Source organism: Halichoeres trimaculatus, unplaced genomic scaffold, assembly GCF_033239565.1.
Source record: "Halichoeres trimaculatus isolate MK-OKI-2021-1 unplaced genomic scaffold, fHalTri1.1 fHalTri1_scaffold_13, whole genome shotgun sequence".
Taxonomy (NCBI): domain Eukaryota; kingdom Metazoa; phylum Chordata; class Actinopteri; order Labriformes; family Labridae; genus Halichoeres; species Halichoeres trimaculatus.
The window spans coordinates 23790976-23815416 of record NW_027437191.1 but is presented as its reverse complement, the minus strand read 5'-3'; the positions used below and the strand labels follow the sequence as shown (position 1 = coordinate 23815416).

The window sequence follows — 24441 nt, the reverse complement described above, 5'->3', positions numbered from 1 at the left end:
GATAAATCGTATAAATGCTGGGGTTTTTGTACCTCTCATAATAGAAGCTCCTGTTCATTCAAGTTTTTCTTGAGTTATAAATCATCTGAGGTGTGCAATGCTGAAGTTTTTGATGCAAAAAGGACCACGTGAGGGGGGTGAGGCTGCTAAAATAACGTCTTTCGTCCACACAAAGCAGAGTGAATCTCATAGACTAATCAAGCATAAACATAGCTTAAGTCAAAATGGTCAGAATTGAGTATAACTCATCAAACACAGCTAAACACCGGATCATAGTCTGTAGGTAAACAATGCCAAAAGGAGTAGCTAGTATTAGCAGAGCTAGCATCTCCCTCTTTGTTGGTTAATGTTTATGTACCTGTCAAAGCATACAACCAATGTCATCTTAGTTTTCTAGATCAAAATATTTACCAACGCCAAAATATGAAGAGACACTACATCTATTATATCAGGGTTTAGGAGCCTTTTAATATTATGTTGGTCGCCACTGCTAAAACTAGAGCTTTGAACTGCCCTAAATTGAACATATGACCAGCATTTTGGGCCCATAACAACATGTTAAACTAGGGATGTCCTGGTCAGTGGTGTGTTTCAGTGGCATGCACAGAATTTTTTAAGGGCAGGGGAGAGAAGAAAAAAAAGACATACAGCACATTCCTGCCACTGAAGAGGACACTAGGTTCCACGTGTTTTAAAAGGCACTTTAGAGCACACTTTTGCCTCCCAAGAGGGCAGTTCATGTTTCAACCAGCGGAAGGGGCAGTTTAGCATCTTTCAACCAAGTGGCAACCTCTGGTCTAAAAATATGAGACAATGTGAAAGTGCTAAAATCTGCTGTTTCTCAAGTATCTGCTTAAGGCTGAGGCTAAGTCAAACAAGGCGTTTACACAGCAGAAATAAACATATTTACAGCCTGGTACAAAAAATGTGTCCTGTCTGAATCATTAATTTCTCTATCAGCACACGGAGCCCTATAGCTGTTGGTGTGGAGACTCAAAGCCTGCCCCACTTCAAATGTGTCCACACCAGAGAATTCACTTCAAAAAATATGTTTCAGAAACATATGGGTGACGTCGGGAGACTACGTCTATTAACTATACAGTCTATAGTTTTAACCAACTAGGAGGACAGTTTAGCATGTGTTTTTCAACAATTTATTTTAAACACGATGTGATTAGTTTGATGACAGACGTTTGTCCTTTGTTTGGGATGGTTCAGGTTGGTTTAAGTTGTAATCCAGTTTGCTGTGAAATTAACATTTCAATAAAAGGAGAAAAAACGTGAAATAGTCGTGTTGGTGCCTAATATCTAAGTTTAAAGTCTCACACTGTCTTGGGAGAGTTGTGTTCAGGACGACCTTGGATTTTAGCATGCTATATTATCAACACACAAGTTCAGAGGACTAACAGGCTAAAGATGTACTTTCAAGATTGTTTTTTTTTTTTTTACTTTGTTCTTGTTAAAACACAAATTAAAATGGTGTGCAGCTTCACTGTCTTACCTCTTCAACAAGGTTTACCTCTGCAAACCCAAGAATCAGATTGAGACTCTTTATCAGCAGATAGTCAATACTAAAAACTTGGATTTGGGGAAAAAAATGCTGATCAGACCATCCCTATGTTTAACTGCATCGCAGAGGTCATGATGTTAAATAATTAAAGCTAACCTAAAGGCCATTTGCTGTATGTCATCCTCCATTCCCTGTTTCCTACTCTCCTAGAAAAAAATTCTATCCCAGAAAGATTAAATATTTATGAATAAATATGCAGCTTGGATGCATCAGGAAAACGCTACCTGTATACTGCCTGGTGCAATCATAATGTTTCACTCTATAACTCTTCTCTACATCTCGTAACGGTGAAGCCACAATTAGGAGTTTCTCCAACACCCCTTGCGTAGTGATTTCACGCTCCAATGCCTCGTCTCCATGACTAATGAAGCTGATGACTGTTAGCTGTGTTTTTGAAAGGTGATCTCTGGTTGCTCCTGGCCTTGATGTCTCTGAAGGTGAGGATTTCTGGGGGCTTGGTGGGGGTAGGTGGGCCTAACGAGAAAACTGGGCCTGACTTGGGCATAACTTGACTTCCTAGTGGCCTCTTCCACCCTGGCTGTCAAATCAACTTGCTCAGGCTCACTGCAGGCTCTGATTACATCTAACTCTTCCTCTCTCTCTGCTCTTAACCTCGTTTCCTTCTCCATGCACTGTGTGGTCGTCTCAATAAAAGCATGAAAGTACCCAAAACCCATCTTAACAAGCATCAACTGAATAGATTAAATATTCATGAATAAGAAGTCCAAGAATGAGAGTTCACATTTGGTGAGAAAACATTTGGAGTTGTTATTTTTTCGGACATCGTTCAGAGTTTATTAAATTATTCAGTTGATCACATCTTTTGGGAGGACGTTCAGGACGACGTTCACCAGATCTCATCAGCAGCACAAGTTTAAAACCCTCTGTGTTATTAAAGTTTAATTCAGTGTTGCTAAATTTGTATTTGTGTTGGGAATTTGTGACAAGAAAAATGAGGGCAAAAACAAAGATACAGAGATCTCCCACATGTAGCCACCAAAGCTGTCTGGATTATTTCTCATCACACAGACATAAAACCTACCTGCCCACATGACCAGGACCACCACGATGATGATCATCTCTCCCGTTTGTAGATGTCGGGATTTATCCAGGCCCTGCACCGTGGGGTCATCTAGGAAAGAGGTCAGAGGAGACGTTTGGATTGGTTTTACTGATGATGTCACACCTTCAACATTTATCTCTGAGGCTTTTATACCATTAAAGGAAAACTGTAGTAGTAAGAAAATGTGGTGGGCATTCCCTCATGACCCTGAAGCATTAATCCTCCTTTAAGTGGATTGACTATTGGGCCGACTTCCACTCCTCAAACTATCTCTTCCCCTGGATGGATGGAACCAGGCCAAAGCACCACTCATCCCAATTGCCTCTTTTAGAGAATCGAGTCGTTGAGAAACTGGCCCCAAAACACTCAACTGTCAGCTCTCTTTACACTGGAGCTCTGAGGGAGTGAGGTCAACAATAAGGCTACGATCCTTAGTCCTGGTCATAGTGTGAGGGGCATGTGATGAAAGGGGTTGAAACTAAATCGTTTAGTGAAAAAAGTAAAAACTGTTGCAGAGAGTTTCTCTAATCATTCTAGAAACACTTAATGTTGACATTTCAGTCCTCATTTTGTAAAAATGGTCCTGAAGTCAAGGAAGTTTGGAGGCTAGGCCCTGCAAGCTGAACATTTCTGATTGGTGGGACCAATCCAACTCCATCCGCAATAAGATGCTCCCCAGCTGTGATGGACTTGGTTTAGTACCTCCTAAACAATGGTCTGCTTTGAGCCTTATAGAGTGAATGTGTCTCTGTCAGCTCCCAGTGTTCAAGTTTGAGTGACCCTGTAAACTGGAGACCTTCAGCTGAACGTGTCAGTGGATATCCAGTTTACAACAGCTGTTCAAACACAGAAGAAGTCCTGGAGAAGTCATCCTCGTCTAGACTGGCATATGTATACATGGCACAGTCTTCTCAGATCAGTGTCAGAAAATGTTTAATTCAACCAATGCCAAGTTTCAACACTCTGGCATAACTCCTTCGTAGTCAGACTATGAACTTTTCAGCCCACCCTCGTACTTTTATTTCTCTCCTTAAGTCACTGGGGTGATTCAGAAAATTTTCAAGTGACTTAAATGGTTCATACACGTAATTTGGGCCTTAAATTGGGACTTGGAATCAGATCATCAGGACTAAACACAGACCTGACCTCTAAGAGTTTCCGGTGACAGCCAGTGGGCTTTCAGACTGGCTTAAATTACCAAGTAAGAAGATATTTACTCATATTCACTCCGTGTGGTTTTCAAGCTAGTGCAAAGACCAGACATGATCACATCTCTAAACTTTATTTTCTGGTGTCCTATAGTGGCAGACCTCTAGAAATACCCCATGATGCATTGATATAATCCTCTGAATCTGCCCATTGCTCAGTGAGCAGTAGGTTTCATATTAGGCTGCACATTACACTTAAATGTCAGGTCAGGACTCAGGTCAGAGCTTCTCCAGTTTATTAATCTCACATCTGCTCAAACTGTCTGAACTCAACCCACTCAACCATCAACTTTCCTCCACTGCCTAATGAAAACTGAGTTTTTAGTCTTCCTCAACCGTTTTCTCCTGTGACACTGAGCTGCTGAACCAAACCATGAGCATAAATCTCAGAAAGAACATTGAGTTTTCCATCCTGACATTGTTTTTAGTTATACCTATGCATTAAAAAGCTGAGGATTGAGTGCTGAGATAATGACGGTTCCTCCACCATGAATGGCGACTTTTAGGCTCTCAAACTGTGTTTGTTGGAGTCGACCGTGCACGGTATTGATAAACAAGATGTATATGAGTGTTTGTACTTGATGCAGTGAGCGAGAAACAGGATGACCTAAATCCATGTCCTCCTCTGAAGTTTATCCATATTTAATATTGTGAGTTCACTCCAACGTTCGAATGACTCTCTGCTAGAGGAGGAGGACAGGAGGAGAGGAGAGAACAGTTTGTGTTGAGATAATTAGTCGACCTTGCGTCTACTCTCCACAAATCCCAGGTTGTTGTTTGTGGCCGTGAACCGTGTCGGGAAACTCTGTAACAACCCACCAGGGGGGCGCTGCATTGTGGAATTAATTCCAGCCTTATGTCTCCTTGAATGAACACTGTAAACATTTTTACCGAAATTATCTGAGCCCCCTCAAAAATGTTGAAAAACACAGAGCGATATCTGCCACCAGGGGTCTCAAAATCCAAACTGTAATTTGATTTGTTGTAAAGTACAGAGAGGGTTACTGGGTTGTTTTCATTGCAGCCACATTTCACATTTTTCCAGAGAGGATTTCTGCAGTAGCCTCAGGAGGAGGGAGATATCCACAAAAAGACGAGTTAAAGATTTATACAACTCCTTTACCACGTTCTTTAAACTGCACTCAAAGAAGATGAGGATACGACAACCATAATGCCAACCGATCAGTATATTTTGCAAAAAAATGTTGGTTTTTTTCATCTTTGTCGCATGTTTCGGACCAAATACCTTCTAAACTGAAGACCCCACTCCTCACCTGGGGTCACTTTCTTCCCCTGTGTCAGGGGTAACTCTTTGTATTCTCTATCACTTTGTAAATTGTCCAAAGTAACAATTTTAAGCTCAAAACATTTCAACTTTAATTTCATAACATTGCAACTTTAATCTCACAATTTAACAACAGAAATCTTGTAACGTTTCGACTTTAATCTTGCCTCATTACATGTTTAATCCCCTAGCATTGCAACTTAATCTCCCAACAAAATGGCCTTGATCTTAAAGGTTTGGACTTTAATCCTGTCACATTACATCTTTAATCTTGTGGCGTTGAGACTTTTATCTCCAAACATTACCACTTTAATCTAAAAATATTGCAACTTTAATCTCCCAATGTAACATTGTAAAACTTGTTACAACAACATAGACTTTAATTTTGTAGCACTGCAGCTTTAATCTCACAACATGATAACGTCAATCTTGTAGCATTGGGACTTTAATCTTGAAATTTAATGACTGTAACCCTGTATTATTGCAACTTTAATCTCTTAACATTAGCACTGTAATCTTGTATCTTGATGACTTTAATCTTATAAAACAACAACTTCAATCTTGTATCAAAAACGTCATGACTGTAATATTACAAAGAATTTGAAAGTACCAGATCATTTACAATTTATCAGAATAGTTAAAGAGCAGTTTTCTGTTAAATTAAAAAACCCCACCGTCAGCAAATCAGCGTGTCAACTTCTAACTCCAACAAAAGCTAGAAAATGTTTGATTGTGTCTGAGTGAAAGTAAAATTCTGCAAAGGATCAAACAGTGAAGCAATCCTTTCGTCTCAGTGTGTTAATGAGAGTCGAGGTGTGTGTTCTGACTCAGCAAAGACAGCTTGACATCTCTTTGAAGCATCACACGGTAATTGTGTCTAAGGGGACCTCCTACCTCGTTAGGTTTCACTGCTTGAAGGCGTTCATCCTTTGAAATCATTCTTTTGTTACTCCCGTGTGTGTGGAGCGGTTTGACAGCCCGGTGGCTCAGGTAGCACAGAAAGCGGGTTAATTTGTGAGAAAAGCATTTTGATCAGATGTTTTAAGAGCTTTGTGTTGACTGAAACAAACACATTACTTTACAACTTCATTGGCACAGGAAACTCACCTATAGTGAATAAATATTACATTTGAGCCTTTTGTTTTTCAAAATGGAGTTCTTTTCTTCAAGTTAAAGAGGCGGTATCATGCTTTCCTATATTTCCACAAGGATATAAAGTTACAATCCTAGATGTTCACTACCTCTTCATAGTCATATGTTGTAGAAATCCCTGAATCTGTCAGTAAACTGATCAAAATGATCCCTTCCAAAAATAAAGCACCAAATGTTTATGAGACTTTCTGAAGTTATGAGGTCATCCCAGTATTCTACAGGCTTGTCAAGATGCTGTTTAGCAAACTTTAAATGAGCTTCAACATGCCTTTTCTTTAGGAATGGAGGGCAAAGCGTCCACAGAGGCCATGATGGTTGAGTGGATTGCCTATTGTTTTCTCTGTAACAATTGTACCTGCTGCCTCCAAGTCTTTATGGAGCACTTTCAGGGTGGTCTTTGGCTCATTGAATACTCTTCTGACTATCTTTCGGACTCCCTGGTCAGAAATCTTGCAAGGAGCTCCTGTGCATGACCTGTTGATGGTAAGGTGGTGCTTCTTCCACCTGCAAATAATGGCCCCAACGGTGCTGACTGGAATATTCAGGTGCTTTGATATAAGTCTGTAACCAGTTCAATTCTGATGCTGAGCAAAAATCAGGTTGCTAATGTCTTCAGAGAGCTCTTTGCCTTTACCCATCATGAGGTGTGTCGTATTTAACTGCTTGGTGAAAAAAAGACCTTTTTTATAGGACCATTAATTTGCTCTAGACCAGCTGATGCTGGTTTGCACTAATTGGAAGTTCAAGTAATAATTACTGACAGATTTTAGGTGGTATGGTGCATTTCCTTGCCAAAGTATACAGCCTTTCCATGGTGTGTTCAATACTTGTTTCCTGTGTTATCGTACTTAATTCCACATTGTCATTATTTATGGACCTGAACGTTGTGATTTCTTTTCATGTGTGGGTTATTTGAGTTAATACCAATGACTGGTAGTAATTTTGTTTGAATTGCATCTCTGGAAATAAATGTGACGAAGTAAAAGTTGACGCGTTCAGTACTTATTTTCCCCACTGTTTATCCAAAATTGTATGTTGCTGATTCAACAGGGCCTCCAAAAGGCTGGTCAATAAGAAGGAAGGGGGTTTGTGGCACAGGAAGCCTCAAACTGCAGCTAAAATGTAACAACTCAGACAGAGACAAGACTATTTTTTTTCTAAAACACCAGTTAAAGAAAAATAGGGATTTTTTATTAGCTGTTAATCATGTAAAGATAGTACAGGGGCACCAGAGGGACAGAATTAAGCCTAAAAAAGCACAATACCCCCTCTTTAAGGTAAAGTCGCACTAAAAACATTCATCATGCAGCAGTAATTCAGTGTTTTATGCCTCTACTCCCTTATCCATTTCTGCAAGTGCTGGCTGCCTTCAAAACACATCATGCTTCATTTTTGACTGACAGGCAAAGCAAAGAAATAAATGCTCTGATTAAAAGCTTTCCATGGCGCTAATGGAATTGAAATAGACTCGGGGAAGGCTTATTGATCCTGAGAACAAAGAAATGCACTTCAGCCTATTTAAATTCAAACTGCTCTGCGTGACACGGAGCGTATCCCTCCAGGAAATGCTTCATATGAAACAGATGGATTCTAAATCTGGACGGAGCAGGTGTACATTCAACGGCATACGCTCTAATATGTAATCACATTATGAAAAGAGGAATGCAACGAGGGAAAGAATATGAGCGGTATTGATTTCAGTCTGTATAGACTGCAAATGGATTTCTTTCAATAGGAGGCACTTGGCTGAGACAAAGAATCTTTGAAGTGACTTGAGATTAAAAAGGCTTTTAGGGAAGAATGGTCCACAGCAGGTTGCTAAACAAAACATGTCACATTAGATTAAGATGCATTAGGTTCTATTGAGGGTACATGTGATGCTTTTTTTAGAAGGAAGTATCTCAGACATCCTCTCAGGGCAGGATAAAGCTTGTTAAGAAACTTTAAGAAATAATGAAATTTAGCTAGAAGACGAGCTCAAAGAAGTTACTTCAAGGAGAACCCAAAGACCAAATAACTTAAGGATATAGTCCCCCACTGGTGGTTAAGTCTCTCATCGATACCTAAAGAGGGGTTTTGGAGGTCACTGAAATGCTGTGCAGGAAGAGCAACGGAGGCCGGCTCATGACCTCAGCTGTGCCCCTAAATATGTAAATTACTTACATCCTAACCTTTGTAATACCTTAATTGTGTTTTGAAGGAAATCCTCATAAGGTAAGGAAAGGTGAAAGGGGTAATTGATGAACATTTATAGCCATAATTCTCAGAATGAACATCGCTGTTGCTTAAGCCAAAATAAAGACTTTTTTCCAGTTCGTATTGCGTGTTTCGCCATGTCACAAGTCCCAAAGCCTCAGGGCTGGGCTTAAAATGAGCTGAGTGGTTAACTTCTTCTGACTCACATCAGTGAAATGAAAGTGATTGGACTCTGAATCTGGGGCAGCAACAGTCAGCATTAGATTTACAGAAAGCTGACACCGACTGGCTCCACACTTAGCAAAACAAACCCTCACAAATGAAGCTCCTCGTCCAGCGAATGGGCTGTTATTCTGACCCACTTGGACGAGTCAGGGAAGGATTAATGTTGTGCCGTGAAGCTTTTCCAAGAGTCCTGGAAAAAAAAGTGGCTCCGGCTTGTCGGAGTCTTGTCGCGCTCAGCATTTTGAGCCCACTCTTTAAACTCAGTGCTTTAAACTTTAAAAATACCAACATGCAGTGATTTCCTTCAAGTTTAATGTTGGGAATCAGGAGGAAGTGTCACGCTGATCCCTGTATTAACTAAAGTGACAGGCTCTGGTGTTATTTCTTCTCTTCCACCTTGAATAATGATACCAAACCTGAGTCAGCAAAAGAGAGACGGTTATGATACGCCTGCATCAGCAATTTCTGCACTAACAACCCCAACCAGACCACGAGATGAAAGAGAATTAATCTGAGGTGTGTGTCTTAGAGGAAAGTCAAACACAAGGTGACTTTATTTCCAGAGTAAATGTCTTTAAGCTGGGCACAGATTAGCAGAATGCTTACCTCTCAAACGCAGACTGCTTGTTACATAAACCGGAAAGGTTTTCATCATCAGTGCCGTGGGGAATTGAGAGTTGCTGAACCTTTTCTCTGTTGGTCACGCTCTTCATAATTCCTGCAGCCCGTGAGCGGAGTCCTGACACTGAATCCAAAGTGTTTTAGAGAGCGTGTCAGAATCCTGATTAGGCACCCGGAGTGATATGGAGTTGCATAAATTCACGAAAGCTTGCTCGCAGCCACGCTCCAAGGGTCTGTCGATAATGAATTGGTTTTCTGTGAGAAAATAAACCAACAGGAAGAGCAAGGGGTAGAGGCCCCCCCAGAGAGACGCTCCAAAAGGAGGCCTCAGGTTACTCGCACTTATGTCAGCTCGGGCCTTTGCTGTGCCTCATTTTCGGAGTCAGAGCCCTTTAAAAGCCTTCAGCAGCCAGAAGAAGCTTAAGTGCAACAACAGGAAAAGCATCTGTAATGGGTTTGCTCCTGTCTGTGCCTCTGGAGAAAGGCCCCTGGCAGAATTAAAGCAAAGCTTTGTGTTATGTAACAGAGTGAGACCAAGAAGTGAGAAGCTGCTGCAGTAACCTGCGCTGACCTCATCAATCTCACCCCGCTCAGACAGAAGAGACGACACCTCAGGGACGAGTGAAGCTGACAGTTCAAAGATTATTCTGTGTTTCAGACTATCATGACTGTCACAGACATTAAGATAGAACTAAATGATCACTCAGAAGCTATTTAGAGCTGCACTCAGTCACATAAAAATTCTTTATTATTCTGGACATTTGCAAATTCATCTTAATCTGTGTAATGACAAATCCATATTAGGTGGACGTTCATTAGCATGATGAATCTCTTATCCACGCTGCTCGGCAAATTCTGGGTTTAGTTATTGGTTTGTTCACCACTTTGGAGCAGATTGAAATATCTCCACAACGTCTGGATGAACTTTTATGAAACAGTCTGTCATTACTGTCCCCCATGTGTTGGGCCATGAACATTTTTAACATATGGGCTTGGATCTACTCTTTAAATATATTTAACGATTTTAAAACACTGACAAAAGGTGCTGTTTAACCACAAGGTTCCAGGAATTAAATTGGCCCATGTGGCCTGTTGTTATTTTGCATTTTCAACTAGAAAAGCATATTGTGATTGTCACGCAACACTTTAGTCCTACTTTAATGTTATACTCCCTTTCAGCAGACTGTCTGCTATGATTTGGTGTTAGTTGTAGGTTTGTACAATAATTTGTTACCTGGTAGTGTTGGAAATTATGATGACCCAGTACATATTTCATATTAGCAAGATCTGGATCGTACTTTTTCATTTGTCAGAAATCATTGCGACCTTGTCCTTTAATCTCTTGCAAAGCAATCCAACCATTTAACAGGGAGTTATACACATATGGTGAAAACGGCCCTATCTCACAATGGATCTTTTAAAAAATTCCTGGATCCAGATGGTGATTCGAATCACCTCCTATATTTTATCAGTTCTTCTTTATCCCATTTTGAACATTTCCTGAAAATTTCATCAAGATCCGTTCACTTTTTTTTTTGTTATGTTGCTCACCTCCTTGTAACCTCCTTGGCAGAGGTAACAAGTCCCAAAGTCACATTTCGATAATGCAAATTAGGCCAGTGATGAATGGAGAAAAAAAAGGTAATAGCACAACACCACCAGAACAGTAGAGGGCAGAAAGACAACGAAGGTGGCCATTCAGCAGTAATGACACCAACACCATAGTTAGCCTGTTAGCATGGAGGATATTCAGCCTGTGCTGGTTTTGATACTGTTTCGTGTCAAGGCAGATGGATATGTCGAGCATGAAGACAGAAACTGGTGTTTGAGTTTAAAGAGTGACCCAGTTGATTGATAAAAATGCATCCTTCTCAGCTAGTTCCTGCAGCTGAAAAAGCAGGGAGTTCCTCAAAAAGTCCCAAGTTCCTGCAGTTGAAAGGTGCCTACAGATTAAACTAACATGATTTAAAAAATTTTTTTAAGCCTGAAGGCATATCACAGGCCTGATTTGAATAACTGTCACAGGACTTCAGGCTGTGGTTGAGACACAGACACAGACATACCAGTAGCTCCCTGACCTAAAGGTTCCTGGAACTTCTATTTGAAAGCACCAAAAGATCCCTCAGGTAGACACTCAATCATGGATTATTCAAGGAGTTGGGCATAGTAACCCCCCCAAGAACAACCTTTGAGCCGAGGCGTTAAGGGTAGATCACATTTCTCCGTTCTAAGTTTAGACCCTAGCTCCTGCAGTTGAAAAGCACCTAAAAGCTCTCTTTTTAAGATGAATCTTTCTGATTACCTTGGTTGGAGCTGTTGGACGGGAAGCGGTCCGTCTTCTTGAGAGTGCGGAAATGGACCTTCTTGCTGGCCTGGCTTTCCCCATAGAGGCCGATCGACTGGACCTGGATGATGTAGTCTGTTTCTTCCTCCAGGTCCCAAAGGACACACGAGCGGCTGGTGGTGTTTACTTCCCTAATGAATCTCTGCATGTGTCCCTCCTGCCTCTGGGGATTGAAGGAGGGACAGAAAACAACAGAATGGATCCTCTGAATTAGACAAACAAGTCGATAAATGACACAATTATCAATGCAGAGCAGCAAACAAAGACTCATATCGTTCTGATGTTTCCGCCTTCAACATCATAAAAAACTGACACCAATCATGTCCCAGGATGTAAGATGGAGGTGACCAACCACAAAATATTGAAGGCGACGTGCTGAGTGCTTTATTATGTTAACAGTTGGCACTTCATTCTCACCATATGGAGTCCAGACTGGAAATTGAAAAGTTGTGGAGTCAATTTTGTTCAGATTAATTGAGAGTGTGGAGAAGAAGCTTTGCTTTCTGACTTTCAGGATGTTATTGAAGCTGAGAATTATGGAAATGGCTCCTGTCTCCTGTATGCCAGGCTCCTCTCTTCCTCTCGTCTCTACATTTGCTGTGGCTCTGGGCCAGATGTCGTCTTCTTACGTGCTTTCAGGGCCCCCCCTGACTGTTGTTGATGGTATAAAAAAAGGAAAGCCTGTAACTCTGTGCACACATCAAACACTGTGATGATTTAGGAGCCGTTCACGTTGAAGGTAATGACTATTCATGTTGGGAGTGAGTTGCGTAACATGAGAAAGAGCCCTGAGGACAGACCTTCAGGTGTTTTACAGCCTCTCTGAGCTAAATGGCTTCATAATGTTTGGAGATGCAGAAAGCATAAACATGATTACAGCAGCATATGGCACTTTTCCTATTTTAAGCCTTTGAGCATCTTTTTATCCCATCATGCAGTTTGGCTGCTTGACGTGGAGCTGGTTTCTGCTGTATCCTTGTTTTCTCCATGCCAGCTTTAATTCTGACTCGAAGCTTGACGACAGGAATTAGTCTGCCTCTGCATATCAAACCAAGATTTAAAGGAAATGCATCTTTCCTCAGCATGATCTTCTGTGTGCCATACTTCTTACAACGGCTGAATCAGTTGGAGCAAAATGAGCAAACACGACTCAAAGATCTGAAAGTTATTCAATGTTAATAATCTTTGCATATTCACTCTGCATGTCCATGAACAATTTAACAACAACCCAATGAGGTCGACATGACTCTTTAGTCAGGGCAAGACGAATTCTAGTTCAAATGCCTGGCTTTGCTTGAGTTTTCCTGATCTCCCCGCTGCTGCTTGGATGGACTGATGGTGGGATGTGATGTATTGTGTTTACACCCCACTCCCTGTTCTGGACAAACTCAACTAAAGCCATAATCTATAAAGCCTTAGAATTCCATCTCATTACTTATTTACTCTATGACTGAAGTGAAAAAAAGTTGTATAGGGTGCATCATAGGTCTAATATCATCCCTGTATAACGTGTGTCTTACAATCATAGTAAGAATTGACCAATCACCTGACAACCACATATATAATGTAGGGCTGGGCAACATGGCATTTTCTTCAAGGGCTTTCAAAATTAACGCATTACTACAGATAAATCTCATCATGATGATTAATCAGATCAAAACTTGTAACACAATTAACTCATTTGCTGCACAGTAAATCCCTGAAATGTCTCTGGAAACACATTTTGGAAGTTTTTCCAAGAAGGTTTGAGAACCAAAAAATAAATAAATAAATAAAAGACAGTATAGTCAACTAGCTTAAAGTGTTATGCAGCTCTGCAAGAAGGACTTTCCTTTACTGCTAGTACTTTCACTAGTGCGTACAATTGCCAAGTGGATTGCAACAATCTCCAGACCCATTAATATCACCTAGGTTATGGGATATTTTTTGGGTGAACTAACTGTTAACAGTGTTTAATAAACATGTTAAGTGCAAAAACATTTCCTTCTTTCTTGAGTCTGTTTGCTCATACAAAATGAAAAAATGATTATTAAAAATGATTATTTAATGATGATTAATTGAAATTAATCCACAGCAACCCTGTGATTAATCTGATTAAAAACTTGAATCGTTTAATGGCACTTATATTAATATTTTTTGCCGTATCACAATATGAGATATATATCTCTATGTTTTGCCTGAGCCTTGAATCTGAGAAGGAAAAAGTTTATATATTGTACTTTGAAAACCGTAACATTTGTAATGGATTGTTTTGTAACTTAAAATACAAATACAAGTAAAAATTGCCAAAATCCAACGTAAAAATATATTTAAAAATAAAAACAAATTTAAATGCAACCATTTGCATTAAAACAGAAAATTTCCAGGCATTTCTGTACAAAGTGTCACAGCCTGGCTCAAAAGTGGCCATAAGTAGATGAAAGCTTTCGGCGCCTGATCATATCAAACTTTTCTGACGCCAGGATTTCTCCAGAAGCAGAAACCAGGCTCTTTGTATTTGCTGAGGACACACACTGTACCATCAGGATTTCTGTCGCTCGAGCAGAATGAGTGTTTTATCCCAGTGTGTTCAAAGGTGGAGCAGAGTTAATATTCCAGGTGCACTTCTTCATCCTGATGACCGTCCAACAGTGGGTGAGTCAACAGAAATCTAACAGGTCACTCTGGAGACTCGCTGCCAAACCAGAAATGGCTTCAGCTAAAAATAAAACTGATGTGATATTCTTTTTTCTGTTCAGCTGACCTGTTGTTTCTGTCACCTTTACTCACCCGCTCCTGCACCTGATGTCAAAGGAAGTACTTTCTCTAGTTTTAATCAGTAATTTCTTTCAGATTTACTACCAGGTTCCAGATGTTTTTTCTTTTAATATGTGCACTGGAACACCTCTTAACTCCAACAGGTTTTTGTAATGTGGACTGTACCAAGAGGGACTTTGAAGAGGGGGAGTTTCTACTGGTTTTTCTCTTTGTTTTCTGTTTCTCACCAACAGTGGTAAACTTAATCCTCGCTTAAAGATGTTGTTCATTTTATGTTTTGTTTAATGCATAGATAAAAGATGGTTTCAACTTATTCCGTACAGTTTAAGAATTCATTCATTTTTGTCCCCTACACATCTCACTCAGTGAGACCAGGAAGTACTTAAAACCTGTGACTTGAATCTTGTGTCAGTTTTGTCAGCTGGCTCTGGACCTCCCTTCCATGTGAGTTCAATTTTGTTTTGTAGCTACTGTTGTAGAAATCACAGTGTTTTAACGCTAACAAGCAGAAAAAGTAATTTAAAGTGTTTTACAGTGACTGCAAAACTGAAAACTAGCTGAAAGAGTAGTGGACTTTCTTAAGTTTTTGTCTTTTGGTCTGATACTTCACATCTTTACAACAGTTCAAAGTCACAATGTGAAACAGCGTTCTAGTAGATCACGTGTGGTTCAGATAAGCTCGTTGCCAAAGAACAGCTGGTTTCTACAACATTGTTTGTTCAGAGCAGAAGTTGAGGATTTACCTGTTGTGAGATGGAGAACCCGATTATTATATCCCCCTCTGGGACCTCCCAGGACACCGTAGCAGAGTCTGCACGCAGGTGCATGACGGACACGTTGACGGGAGCTGGAGGACGATCTGAAACAGAAAGAAACAGAGTGAGAGGTTGTTTTTAACATCACATCAACGGCACCATCTGTGTCCTAACTGGGCGACTCGACTGGCACCCATAACGCATCACAGGTGTTTGGTTTAAATTAGAAAAGAATTACTGTTTCTCTGAAGGTTAATTCTGTTGAGATGATTTTGGAATAGAGACATCTTGGTTCAGTAATGATTTAATTGGATCATTCTGGAAATGTGACCACCTTTCTGCAAATCTCGGATTGTTCGTGTTGTGTTTCACCCTTGCACGCCGTCCTCCATTTGTCTGCAGCATCTACCGCCAAATCACACGACTTCAGCCAAGTCGCTTTAATTACTTTCCATCAGCCATGGCTAACACAGTAATTAAACTCAGGGATGGTTACTTCTGAATGAAGTGTCGCTTCATTTGGGATGCAGGTTTGGTGTCCTCAGAGACAAAGATACAGTTAAGAGTCTCAAAGGAGGTTAAATGTTAGACCTGGAGTTGATTCAGTTGTTATCCTGCCAGTAAAGTGATGACTGATCTTCAAGAACACTGTCCTGTTCTTTGACTCAGAATAAGGTGTGAGATTACTTTTTTCACCATCACTGCTCTGTCGTGTATGAAAACTAGAAGTCAGCCAGCAACAGAACAAAACACACCCTAAAACTTCCCCTTAAATCAGAAAGAACTACCTGCTGAAGTAAAACCACCATTACTTATCATAAAAGTAACTTAGGAATACAAGGTTTTTAAAGAGGGCACTCTGAATGTCACTTTTTTAGAGTTTGTTTTTAGAGTTTGAAAAGGTAAGACAGTTGATATATTAGCAAACTGGGGGGAAAGAGTTGGAAATTCAGAAGGCAAAGGTCCTGATGTGAAGTCAGACTCACTTTGAAGACGACAGCTTCTGTACGTGTTTTAACTGCTCATTTCAAATGTGTTGCATCCAAGTCCAAAGTTCAAGCCACACTGTGTGATGTTTATCTAATTTACATTCCTAGTCCTTCACCTTCAAACACTTTCTTTAATATATTTTTATCCCCTTATCTTTTTTCTTCTTCCAACTTTTTATTACTCCCTCCTGTTTTCTGTTGTAGCGCTGCACAAAATCAAAACACTGTCTTGAATGAACACAAAAATGTGTTTCAGATTGAGTTTTTTTTATTTCAAAATAGTCACTAAGAAGGGGATCCCTGATCTAAGTTGTCAGATGCAGCTTCATTTTCTTAGAGTTAACTCTACTTTAAAGAGGTGGTATTAAAGTTTCTCATGGGTTAATCATGGATATAAAGTGACAATGCTGAATGTTCGTTCTAAACATGTTTATTCTAAACCTCTACAAAATGTGTGACGTAAAAATCCCTGAATCTGTCCGTAAACAAATCAAATTGGCCTAAAACACTGCAGTCTGCCCCAAACAGGCCTCAAAAGGCTGGCCAATCAGAGGGAAGTGGGTCTAAACACCAGTGATACAAAACACAGATTTTCTTTTTTTAGCTTTAAATTATGTAAGATTATGTAAACTGTGTACTACAGGGGCACCAGAGGGACAAAATTAATACAAAAAAGCAGAATAACCCCCTCTTTAAAAAAAAAAGAAAGATTAAAAACGACATTGAAATGAAATAAGGAAAATTATCAAGAAATAAGCAAATAAGAAATTAAAAGAATTCTGAAAAATGACAAAAAAAATCTCCAGAACTGAACTGCATTTGTTCTCCTTCAAATTGAAAATGAACTTGCCCTGTACAACTCCTTAAAAAAGATTGAGGAACACTGGCTTAAATAATGAGGCCATTGCTCAAGACATGTTTGAGGGCTGAGCCTCAAACACCAAGCACCAGCTACAACAGGCCTTCAGAGGGCTGGCCAATCAGAATAAAGGGGGTCTGAGGAACAGGGAGCTTTAGAGGGACAGTGTCTTTCAGATTGAGGCTGAAACAAGGGTTTGCTTAAACACCAGTGAGAGAAAAACAGATTTTTTTTGAGCCGTAAACCATGTACAGCTACTACAGTGGCACCAGTGGGACAGAATCAAGCCATCAAGAATCAAGAATCAAAAATAGCAGAATACCCCCTCTTTAATAGAAATCACAGACATGTATGTGTCAGCGCTGTCTCCAGCCTGACTGTCTGTCCCCTCAAAAGTAACCACGCTGTCTATTCCTCTTCACTCTGACAGGTTTACATCTCTTCCCCCTGTCGCTTTGCAGCCATCCATCATGATTCGATTGCTGGTGGACAAGTTGATTGCAAAGTGGAGACAAAAGCTTAGGAAGCAAAGAAGAGAAAGAAAAAAAGAAAAGCGGGTGACAGATCTAATAGAGGGTCCTGAGCGGCTTCACTGTCTCTCCGAAGCAATCGCTCTGTCCAGATGAAAAGGTGAGATGGGATTGTCCTGGCAGACGGGGGGACTCGGAGGCCATCCTCGGGGCTTTTGTCGTTAGCGGTGGTCTAATGGACTTTGTGTGCTGTCACTGAAAGTCAGGGATGGGATGTTAGACGGGTCAGGGAGTGGAGATGTGATAAAAAGTAGAGTTTCTTATAGAGATTGTGTCCCTGATGGGTTGTTTGAGGATTTCTAGTTACAGCTTCCTGTGAAAGTTGACTTCAAACACTAATTTACAACATTACAGTCGATTTGTATCCCACAGACTTTCATTTACTCACAAAGCACGAATAGAGGAAGACATAACAGGGCTGCTCGAAGACGATATTTCATCCAAAGAATTGCTCTTGAGAGAAAGATGAAAGAGAAAATGATGAATTTGGGAGCAATTCCAAATGATACATGTTTTCTATATCATCCCTCCAGATCTTCTCTTTAATCTCTCCCGCTCTCTCTGTACTCTTTCTCTTCGCTTCTTGTTTTATCTCAGAGACGATCGATGATGGCCTTCGTGTTGGGAGCAAAAGGTGACTTTGAGGCGCCCACACGAGGCGATTCCTCTCCTTCTCTGAGCCCTCGTGGCGTTCTAATCCACCGCAGGGTTGAGGGTCAAACACGAGCACGGCACTCGGTTTCGCCGGCTGATTGGTTTGTGGAGGAGAGCAGAGAAATGCTAAGAGTGATGCAGCGTGTTGGAGGAGGGCTCGGCTGCTGGTCGCGCTGGTGTCAGGAGGTTAGGATGCTTCATTTTATGCATTTAATGAGGAGCGTTTTATGAGCACAGGTGCGGCGATGTGTAAAGACAGACGTCCTATAGGTTAAGAGAGAGGGCGAGTCACATATTGTATATTTTGTCCTTGATCTCTGGAGAGCCGCGGAGAATAAATCACACATCTCTTCACTGTAATGGCTTCTGTGTCCTCCTGCCTCCTCCATGTCTAAGTGACGGCTAATACCGTGTCACCAACCTTTGATGCTTATGCTAATGAGCTTATAATTGAATGTGTTATCAGTTTCACAACATGTTGGGACACTAATTGGCTGAAATGTAACAAAGCTTGAAGCAGCTAATGAATCCAGAATAAGGAAGATGACTTTATTTTTATCTTCAGACCTCATTAGAAATCCTCCAGAAGATTTGATTGGTGCAGCTGCGTCACGCTTTAATAAATCAACCCTTTGCATTTGTTTTTGAATAAATCCGAGCATCAGCTCAGATTGCTGTCCGCCTGTGTCGTTTGGCTCCCACACACGCTGCTGAATCAGGTGCAACATTTATCTAAGCCGGGACACCTTCATTTCTCTTGCAGCTCATTGTCCTTTAGATAATGGGGGTTACAGTCAGACACGCATGGGCAGAAAATCAGCCGCTAACCATGATGCATGGTCTGTGGGTCATTTAGCGAGCATTGAGCAAGTGACACTTGAGCTGAAGCAGGCCATGAATCATCAGTAATGTGGAAGTGGGCTCTTTCTGTATGTTGTTTCCATTTTAAGCAGTTGTACAGGACAAGTTCAGTTTCAAACTGGAGGACGGACTAGTTCACCTAGAAACACTTTAGATCCTCTTTTATTTTTGGATATTTTCTCTCTTTTTGAATAATTTCAAAGGGATTTCTAAATATGTGCTCGTTTTTACAGAGGGAGTATTGTGCTTTTTTGCTGTCCTTATTATGTCACTCCAGTGCCCCCGTAGTATCTTTACATTATTTGCAGCTCAAAAACATGGTGTTTTAAATAAACCTTATTTCAGCCTCTGCCTGAAACACTTCCGTTTAGCTTCTGTCTCTCTAGAGCTCCCTGCTCCACAAGAGCAAAACACAACCATGCCAACTAACAAAGTTTAGAAGTGAGAAGAGAGATGTTTATTTTTCTCAGCTTCAAAACAATTTCTGTGATTAATTTTATAGTGATGGTGGACACAGGAGCCTAAATTTCAGACAGAAAAAGGACAGAAGAAAGCTGAATGGGGGAGCGATACAGCCCGAGCTAAAGGCTAAAAGGGCTAAGTTGTTTGTGATAATATTCATTCCAACCTACATGCAGCAGTTATTCTGCAGTGGTCTGTTCAAACTTGAGAGTCTATCAATAAAATGAAGAGTGAGTCTACGTTAGCTCTGATTGGTTGATGAGCATCGCCAGGAAATAACCAGGATTCACAGCATTGGGCTGTCAGCGCTACATATGGACATCAACTACTGTATGAACTGATAGTTTGCTTGTTGTCACGTTAGCGTCATAAATACCTTACATCGTCGCATTGTATCTGGTAAAAAGTTGTCTTGAGTGAGGAAAATTTGCTTCAAAATAAACATGCCCGGTTAAAACATCTTTACAGCAGTGTGTGTGAGACTCCAGGCCAAAAGGTGGCCAGGCAGTCCAATTAAAACAGATCCTCTTTGAAGTATCTTTAAGTTTTGGTCTCATTTTTCCTGAAAATTCAAGATAATGTCGTTAATCTGGATCCTTTTTGGCCACAATCATTGAGGAATGTGAATGTGATATGCCAGCCCAAGTTAACACAAATTCAACAATCTTTGTTGTCAATTCCAGAGACCTTCAAATTTGTTTTAGTCAATTCAAATTATTTCAACTAGTTTTCAAACAAGTGTATGCCATTAAAAAAGACTTAATTCTCTAAAAATTATTTTACATTAAGATTATTTTGTGTCTCAGAATTTTTTATTTCACATAATTTAGGATTTTTGTGAATACTTAAACATTTCTATAAACATTTCTTCAATTATAGAATATGTTAAGATGTGAATTCAAGACATTTAAGATTCATTTGTATTTGTATCACAGTTATCACTTTTTTGGACATTTTATTTTCCTTCCAATATATTTTTTTTTATTTAAAAAACTTTTTTGAAGTTAAAATATACTTTTCAGTTGCAATTTTCCAACAAAAATAGTTCTTTATGAGATAAGTACTAATGTTTAAAGTCCTTTGATTATTCCAAGATTATTATAAAAAATAACTTTTTTCCTTTTTTACTTTTATTATTTTTAAACTCATTTCTGTTTTTCAACAACTTGTTTTTTATATAAATTCTAAATTGAACTTTTTCCCCATTATTTACAAATTTCTTGTTATCATACAAGTTATAACATGATATGTTCCCACATCAACTATAGACCACGGATCTATAACCTTAGTCTGACATTGTTATTTTTCTATTTTAATATTTCAGAAGCTCTTGATTAAATATGAGACAAAAAAAAAGCTTTTCATCGCTGTGGGATCATAAAGAGACATCAGATGATGTGATCTACTAAAGTAAATATTTTGCTTATCGGTCCAATCCTTTCCCAAATGTTTGCCTCCACTTTGTTTGGCTGTCCCTCCACAGCTGGAGGTGTCATTCTGGATACTTCAATATTTGTTATTGGCCACGTGTGCGGAGCAAGGCCCACTCTACCGCACGGGTTACGTAAGATGTGAAATCAAACAGCCATAGGTCACGGTGTCCGAGGCGTGTGTCATCGCAAACAAACGCTGCGACCCTCTCGGGATGTGGGCGCAGTGCCAGGATGAATCACAGCGTAAAGCCAAAGCCCAGCACATTAGCTACTCCCCATCAAATCTGAGTGCTCACAGAGATAGCGGATGTCTGAATGGCTGACGAGCCACGTGGAAACCAGCCCAGTTTGAAACGGAGAACAGATACAGCATCTTAACTTTTGTCCTCTAAGATTTGCTTACGAGGCACAATCAGTCGACTTCTCCTAATTTACACCTGATTTGTTTTTATGGATGCTTATTTTGTGCTGAGATTTATTGCAGACGTTATTATGCTCGTACAATATAAAAATCAGATTCATCACACTTTGCCATCCAGGATAACCATGACGTGATTATATTGGAATAGAAAACTGAGACGTGAGAAGAGAATTGAAGATTACAGCCACAGTCAGATTGAGCAGGAGCATAATTTGACAGGTGACATGGCGTCCTCATTTCTGGGAGCACAAATCAGTGTGGTGTGATTACCTGAAGAGAGGCAATGAGCTGGTCTGAATGTAATGCATAGCTAAAAACTCATTCTATGTTGGCTACTCTTGTAATTCTATCCACGTTTGTACTGAGAGAGTGCAGTTTAAACCGGAGTCAAGTTCCTTGTATTCTTGAAAATACTTGGCCAATAAAGGTGATTCTGATTCTGATTCTATTTCTTTGCATCTGATGTGCCACTGAGTGATGACACCCATTATGGAATACAATGCTCCAGACACAGAGAGCATTTCACCAACCATGGCAGATGATAAAAGTCACTGAAGACTGATTTTAATTGGGACTAGGTCCATGTGATTCATTGCATTCTCACACCAACAGTTCAGGGTGGTATTAAAGAGGTAATTCATGCTTTTTTCAGTTGGAACAAATATATTAAGCTACAGTTTATCACGCACAAATGGGACACTTCAGGGGGCAGCCAAGTTTTTTAGATCCTACAATGTAAAAGTCGTCGTAGTAGCAGGTCAGGGCCCTCTGGATCAGATATGCAAGACTTCTTTTTCTGCCAAATGCCAGAGCAGATCAATCAAGACAGGAAGTCTGGAACTGAAAAAATCATTAAAACATCTGGTTCATGTCAAAATAAACTACCTAACGGAAAAAAAAACTGACATAATGAGCAGAGCCAGACCAGAATTCAACAGGTTAGAGGTTTCACAGCCCAATATGAATGACAAGAGGATCATCATTGGGGTACAGTGAAAAGAAAACCTCTATTTTCTCACTCTGTTTTAGAAAACCCTTATTCCACCATCTGCAATGCTCCTGTCCCTTTAAGGCTCCAAGCTCCACAAAATTAGAAGTTTTTACATTTCTTATCTTTTTAAAAGAGTATTAACCTGTTATTTCTGGATACTTTTTCTTTTTTCTCTCTTTACATGATTTACAGCTAAAGGAAAATCTCTATTTTTCTCCCACCCATATTTTAGAAAACCCTTAATTATACCCTTTTTCTGAAACTCTTAACTTTGGTTGCTGTCTCTTTAAGGCTCTGTACTCCATAAAGCCCCTTCCCTCTGATTGGCCAGCCTTTTAAAGGCCTGTTAAATCAGCAACATTCAATTTTGGGAAAGTTACGATCAGCTCCATTAAACTTAACTCAAGAGTCTGAGCAGCTTTAATAGGGGATATTATGATTTTTTGGGTCTTCATTCTGTTCCAGCCTTTCGTCTGAAACACTTTGTTTTAGCTGCTGTCTCTTTGAGGCTCCCCACTCCACAGACCCATTTTGCTCTAATTGGCCAGCCCTTTGGAGGCCTGTCAGGGCTGGACAGACCTTGGTGTTTGAGGCCCACAAACTTAAATGTTTCATTATCCAGACATCCTCAATTGATCTTGTAGAGCCTGGTACTATGTTTTTTTAGAATGGAGTGTTTACAGACAGATTCAGGCATTTCTACAATATAGGAGGTTTGAGAATCTGCACTTATTTAGTCTTAACATCCAGCATTGTTATGCTTTATTAATGTTTGGGATATGAAAAGACAGAATACCCCCTCTTTAAGACCTTGCACAATGACGGTCTCTTAAACTTGCAATCCTGTCAGAATATTTGAAATGCAGGCATAGATTAATAGTTTTATTTTTCCAGTATCATGTTTGACATGAATGAATGCTGCCTTCAAACCACTTCATCATCATCATCATAAAACTCCCAAAGTTTCATAATTCATCAAAGCAGAGCTGTGAGGTTTATGAAGGTTGCTGACCCGTCTTGTTATCGATCATATTTCTGCCTCTAAGCAAGCGACAGTTTGAAGAGCTGCTTATAATGTAATCCTGTTAGAATTCTAATAAAGCCGTGCTTCCTGGTGAGGGAAATATATTCACCAACATCACATAAATAATGGAAATAGACCATAACAGGTGCCATGAATTTTGATGCACTGCCCAGTCAATCTTCAAACAGCTTTATCTGGATGTGTGGGGAGAATCTGTGTGTGCAGAGAAGCACAGTTAGTGCGACTGTTTGTCACAAAGCTCCTCATCCTCACAGGCCTCTGTTTGCAAATCACCAGTTCGTTGAGCTTTCAGGAAACGGCGTGCTGGTTCCACTTAGCCTGCCTGCATACTACCTTTGAAGACCAACATCTTGTTTAATCATCAAACACTGTGCCCTCCTGATGTCTGGCCTTTCTTTCACATCTGATGCCATGTGGGTGGAGTGGCTGTTTGTGATCTCTCGTGAGCAGTGTGGAGTGGCTTTAGATGGAAACAGATGGAGAGGCTGGTCCAGTCAGCCGTGTCTCAGTCCTCAGCAGTTTCCCCTGCCTTTTACAGTAAGGGCACTTGGCGTTCCTTTCTTTAGGTACACTCTGTCTTCTTACTCACCGGCTCAGAGGCCGAGAGATGACGGGGGACTGTATGGGAGCAGGTGCCAGTCTGCGGTTAATGTATTCACTGGCTGCACTCTCAAGATGCAAATTAACTAGACTTCATCCTCAAAACTTGCAGTGACTTGCATGTTGTACATCTTTATCAAAAATGTTTTTTTTTTCAAAACATGATTTAGAGAGATCAACATTAATATATTCTTTTATTTGAGACTTGGAAATCTGAATGTTTGAAACCTTCTGTAGATTTAATTTTGACAATTTTGGCTCTCAGCTCATAAAATCTAAAATCCGGTTTCTCAAATTATCTAGAATATTTCTTAAGATCAAACAAAAACTGCAGTGTTTCCCCTACAGTTATCGCCCCCCTGGAAGTCAGGTAAATTTTATTTTTCATATAGCTTCAGATCACAACTAGAAGTGCACCAA

The 24441-nt window shown here is 40.1% G+C and overlaps 1 protein-coding gene and 1 long non-coding RNA gene across 4 annotated transcripts in view; one reads left to right on the top strand and one right to left on the bottom strand.

Annotated features, from left to right (window-relative positions):
• Positions 1–24441, bottom strand: part of fndc4a (fibronectin type III domain containing 4a) — a 36326-nt gene that overhangs the window by 7992 nt on the left and 3893 nt on the right. The window contains exons 2-4 of the mRNA XM_074685952.1: positions 15165–15280; positions 11623–11827; positions 2613–2702 (exon numbers count right to left, since the gene is read on the bottom strand). Coding sequence (XP_074542053.1) covers positions 2613–2702; positions 11623–11827; positions 15165–15280 — 411 coding nt within the window. The remainder of the gene's footprint in view (positions 1–2612; positions 2703–11622; positions 11828–15164; positions 15281–24441) is intronic.
• The window catches only part of LOC141802401 (uncharacterized), a 49414-nt gene continuing 39791 nt past the window's right edge, over positions 14819–24441 (top strand). For 2 of the 3 annotated variants that reach the window (XR_012599477.1, XR_012599474.1), the window contains exon 1: positions 14819–14865. This is a non-coding gene — a long non-coding RNA (uncharacterized LOC141802401). Of the gene's footprint in view, positions 14866–17454; positions 17655–24441 lie in introns of all 3 variants that reach the window. The other variant, XR_012599476.1, reaches the window with a different exon arrangement.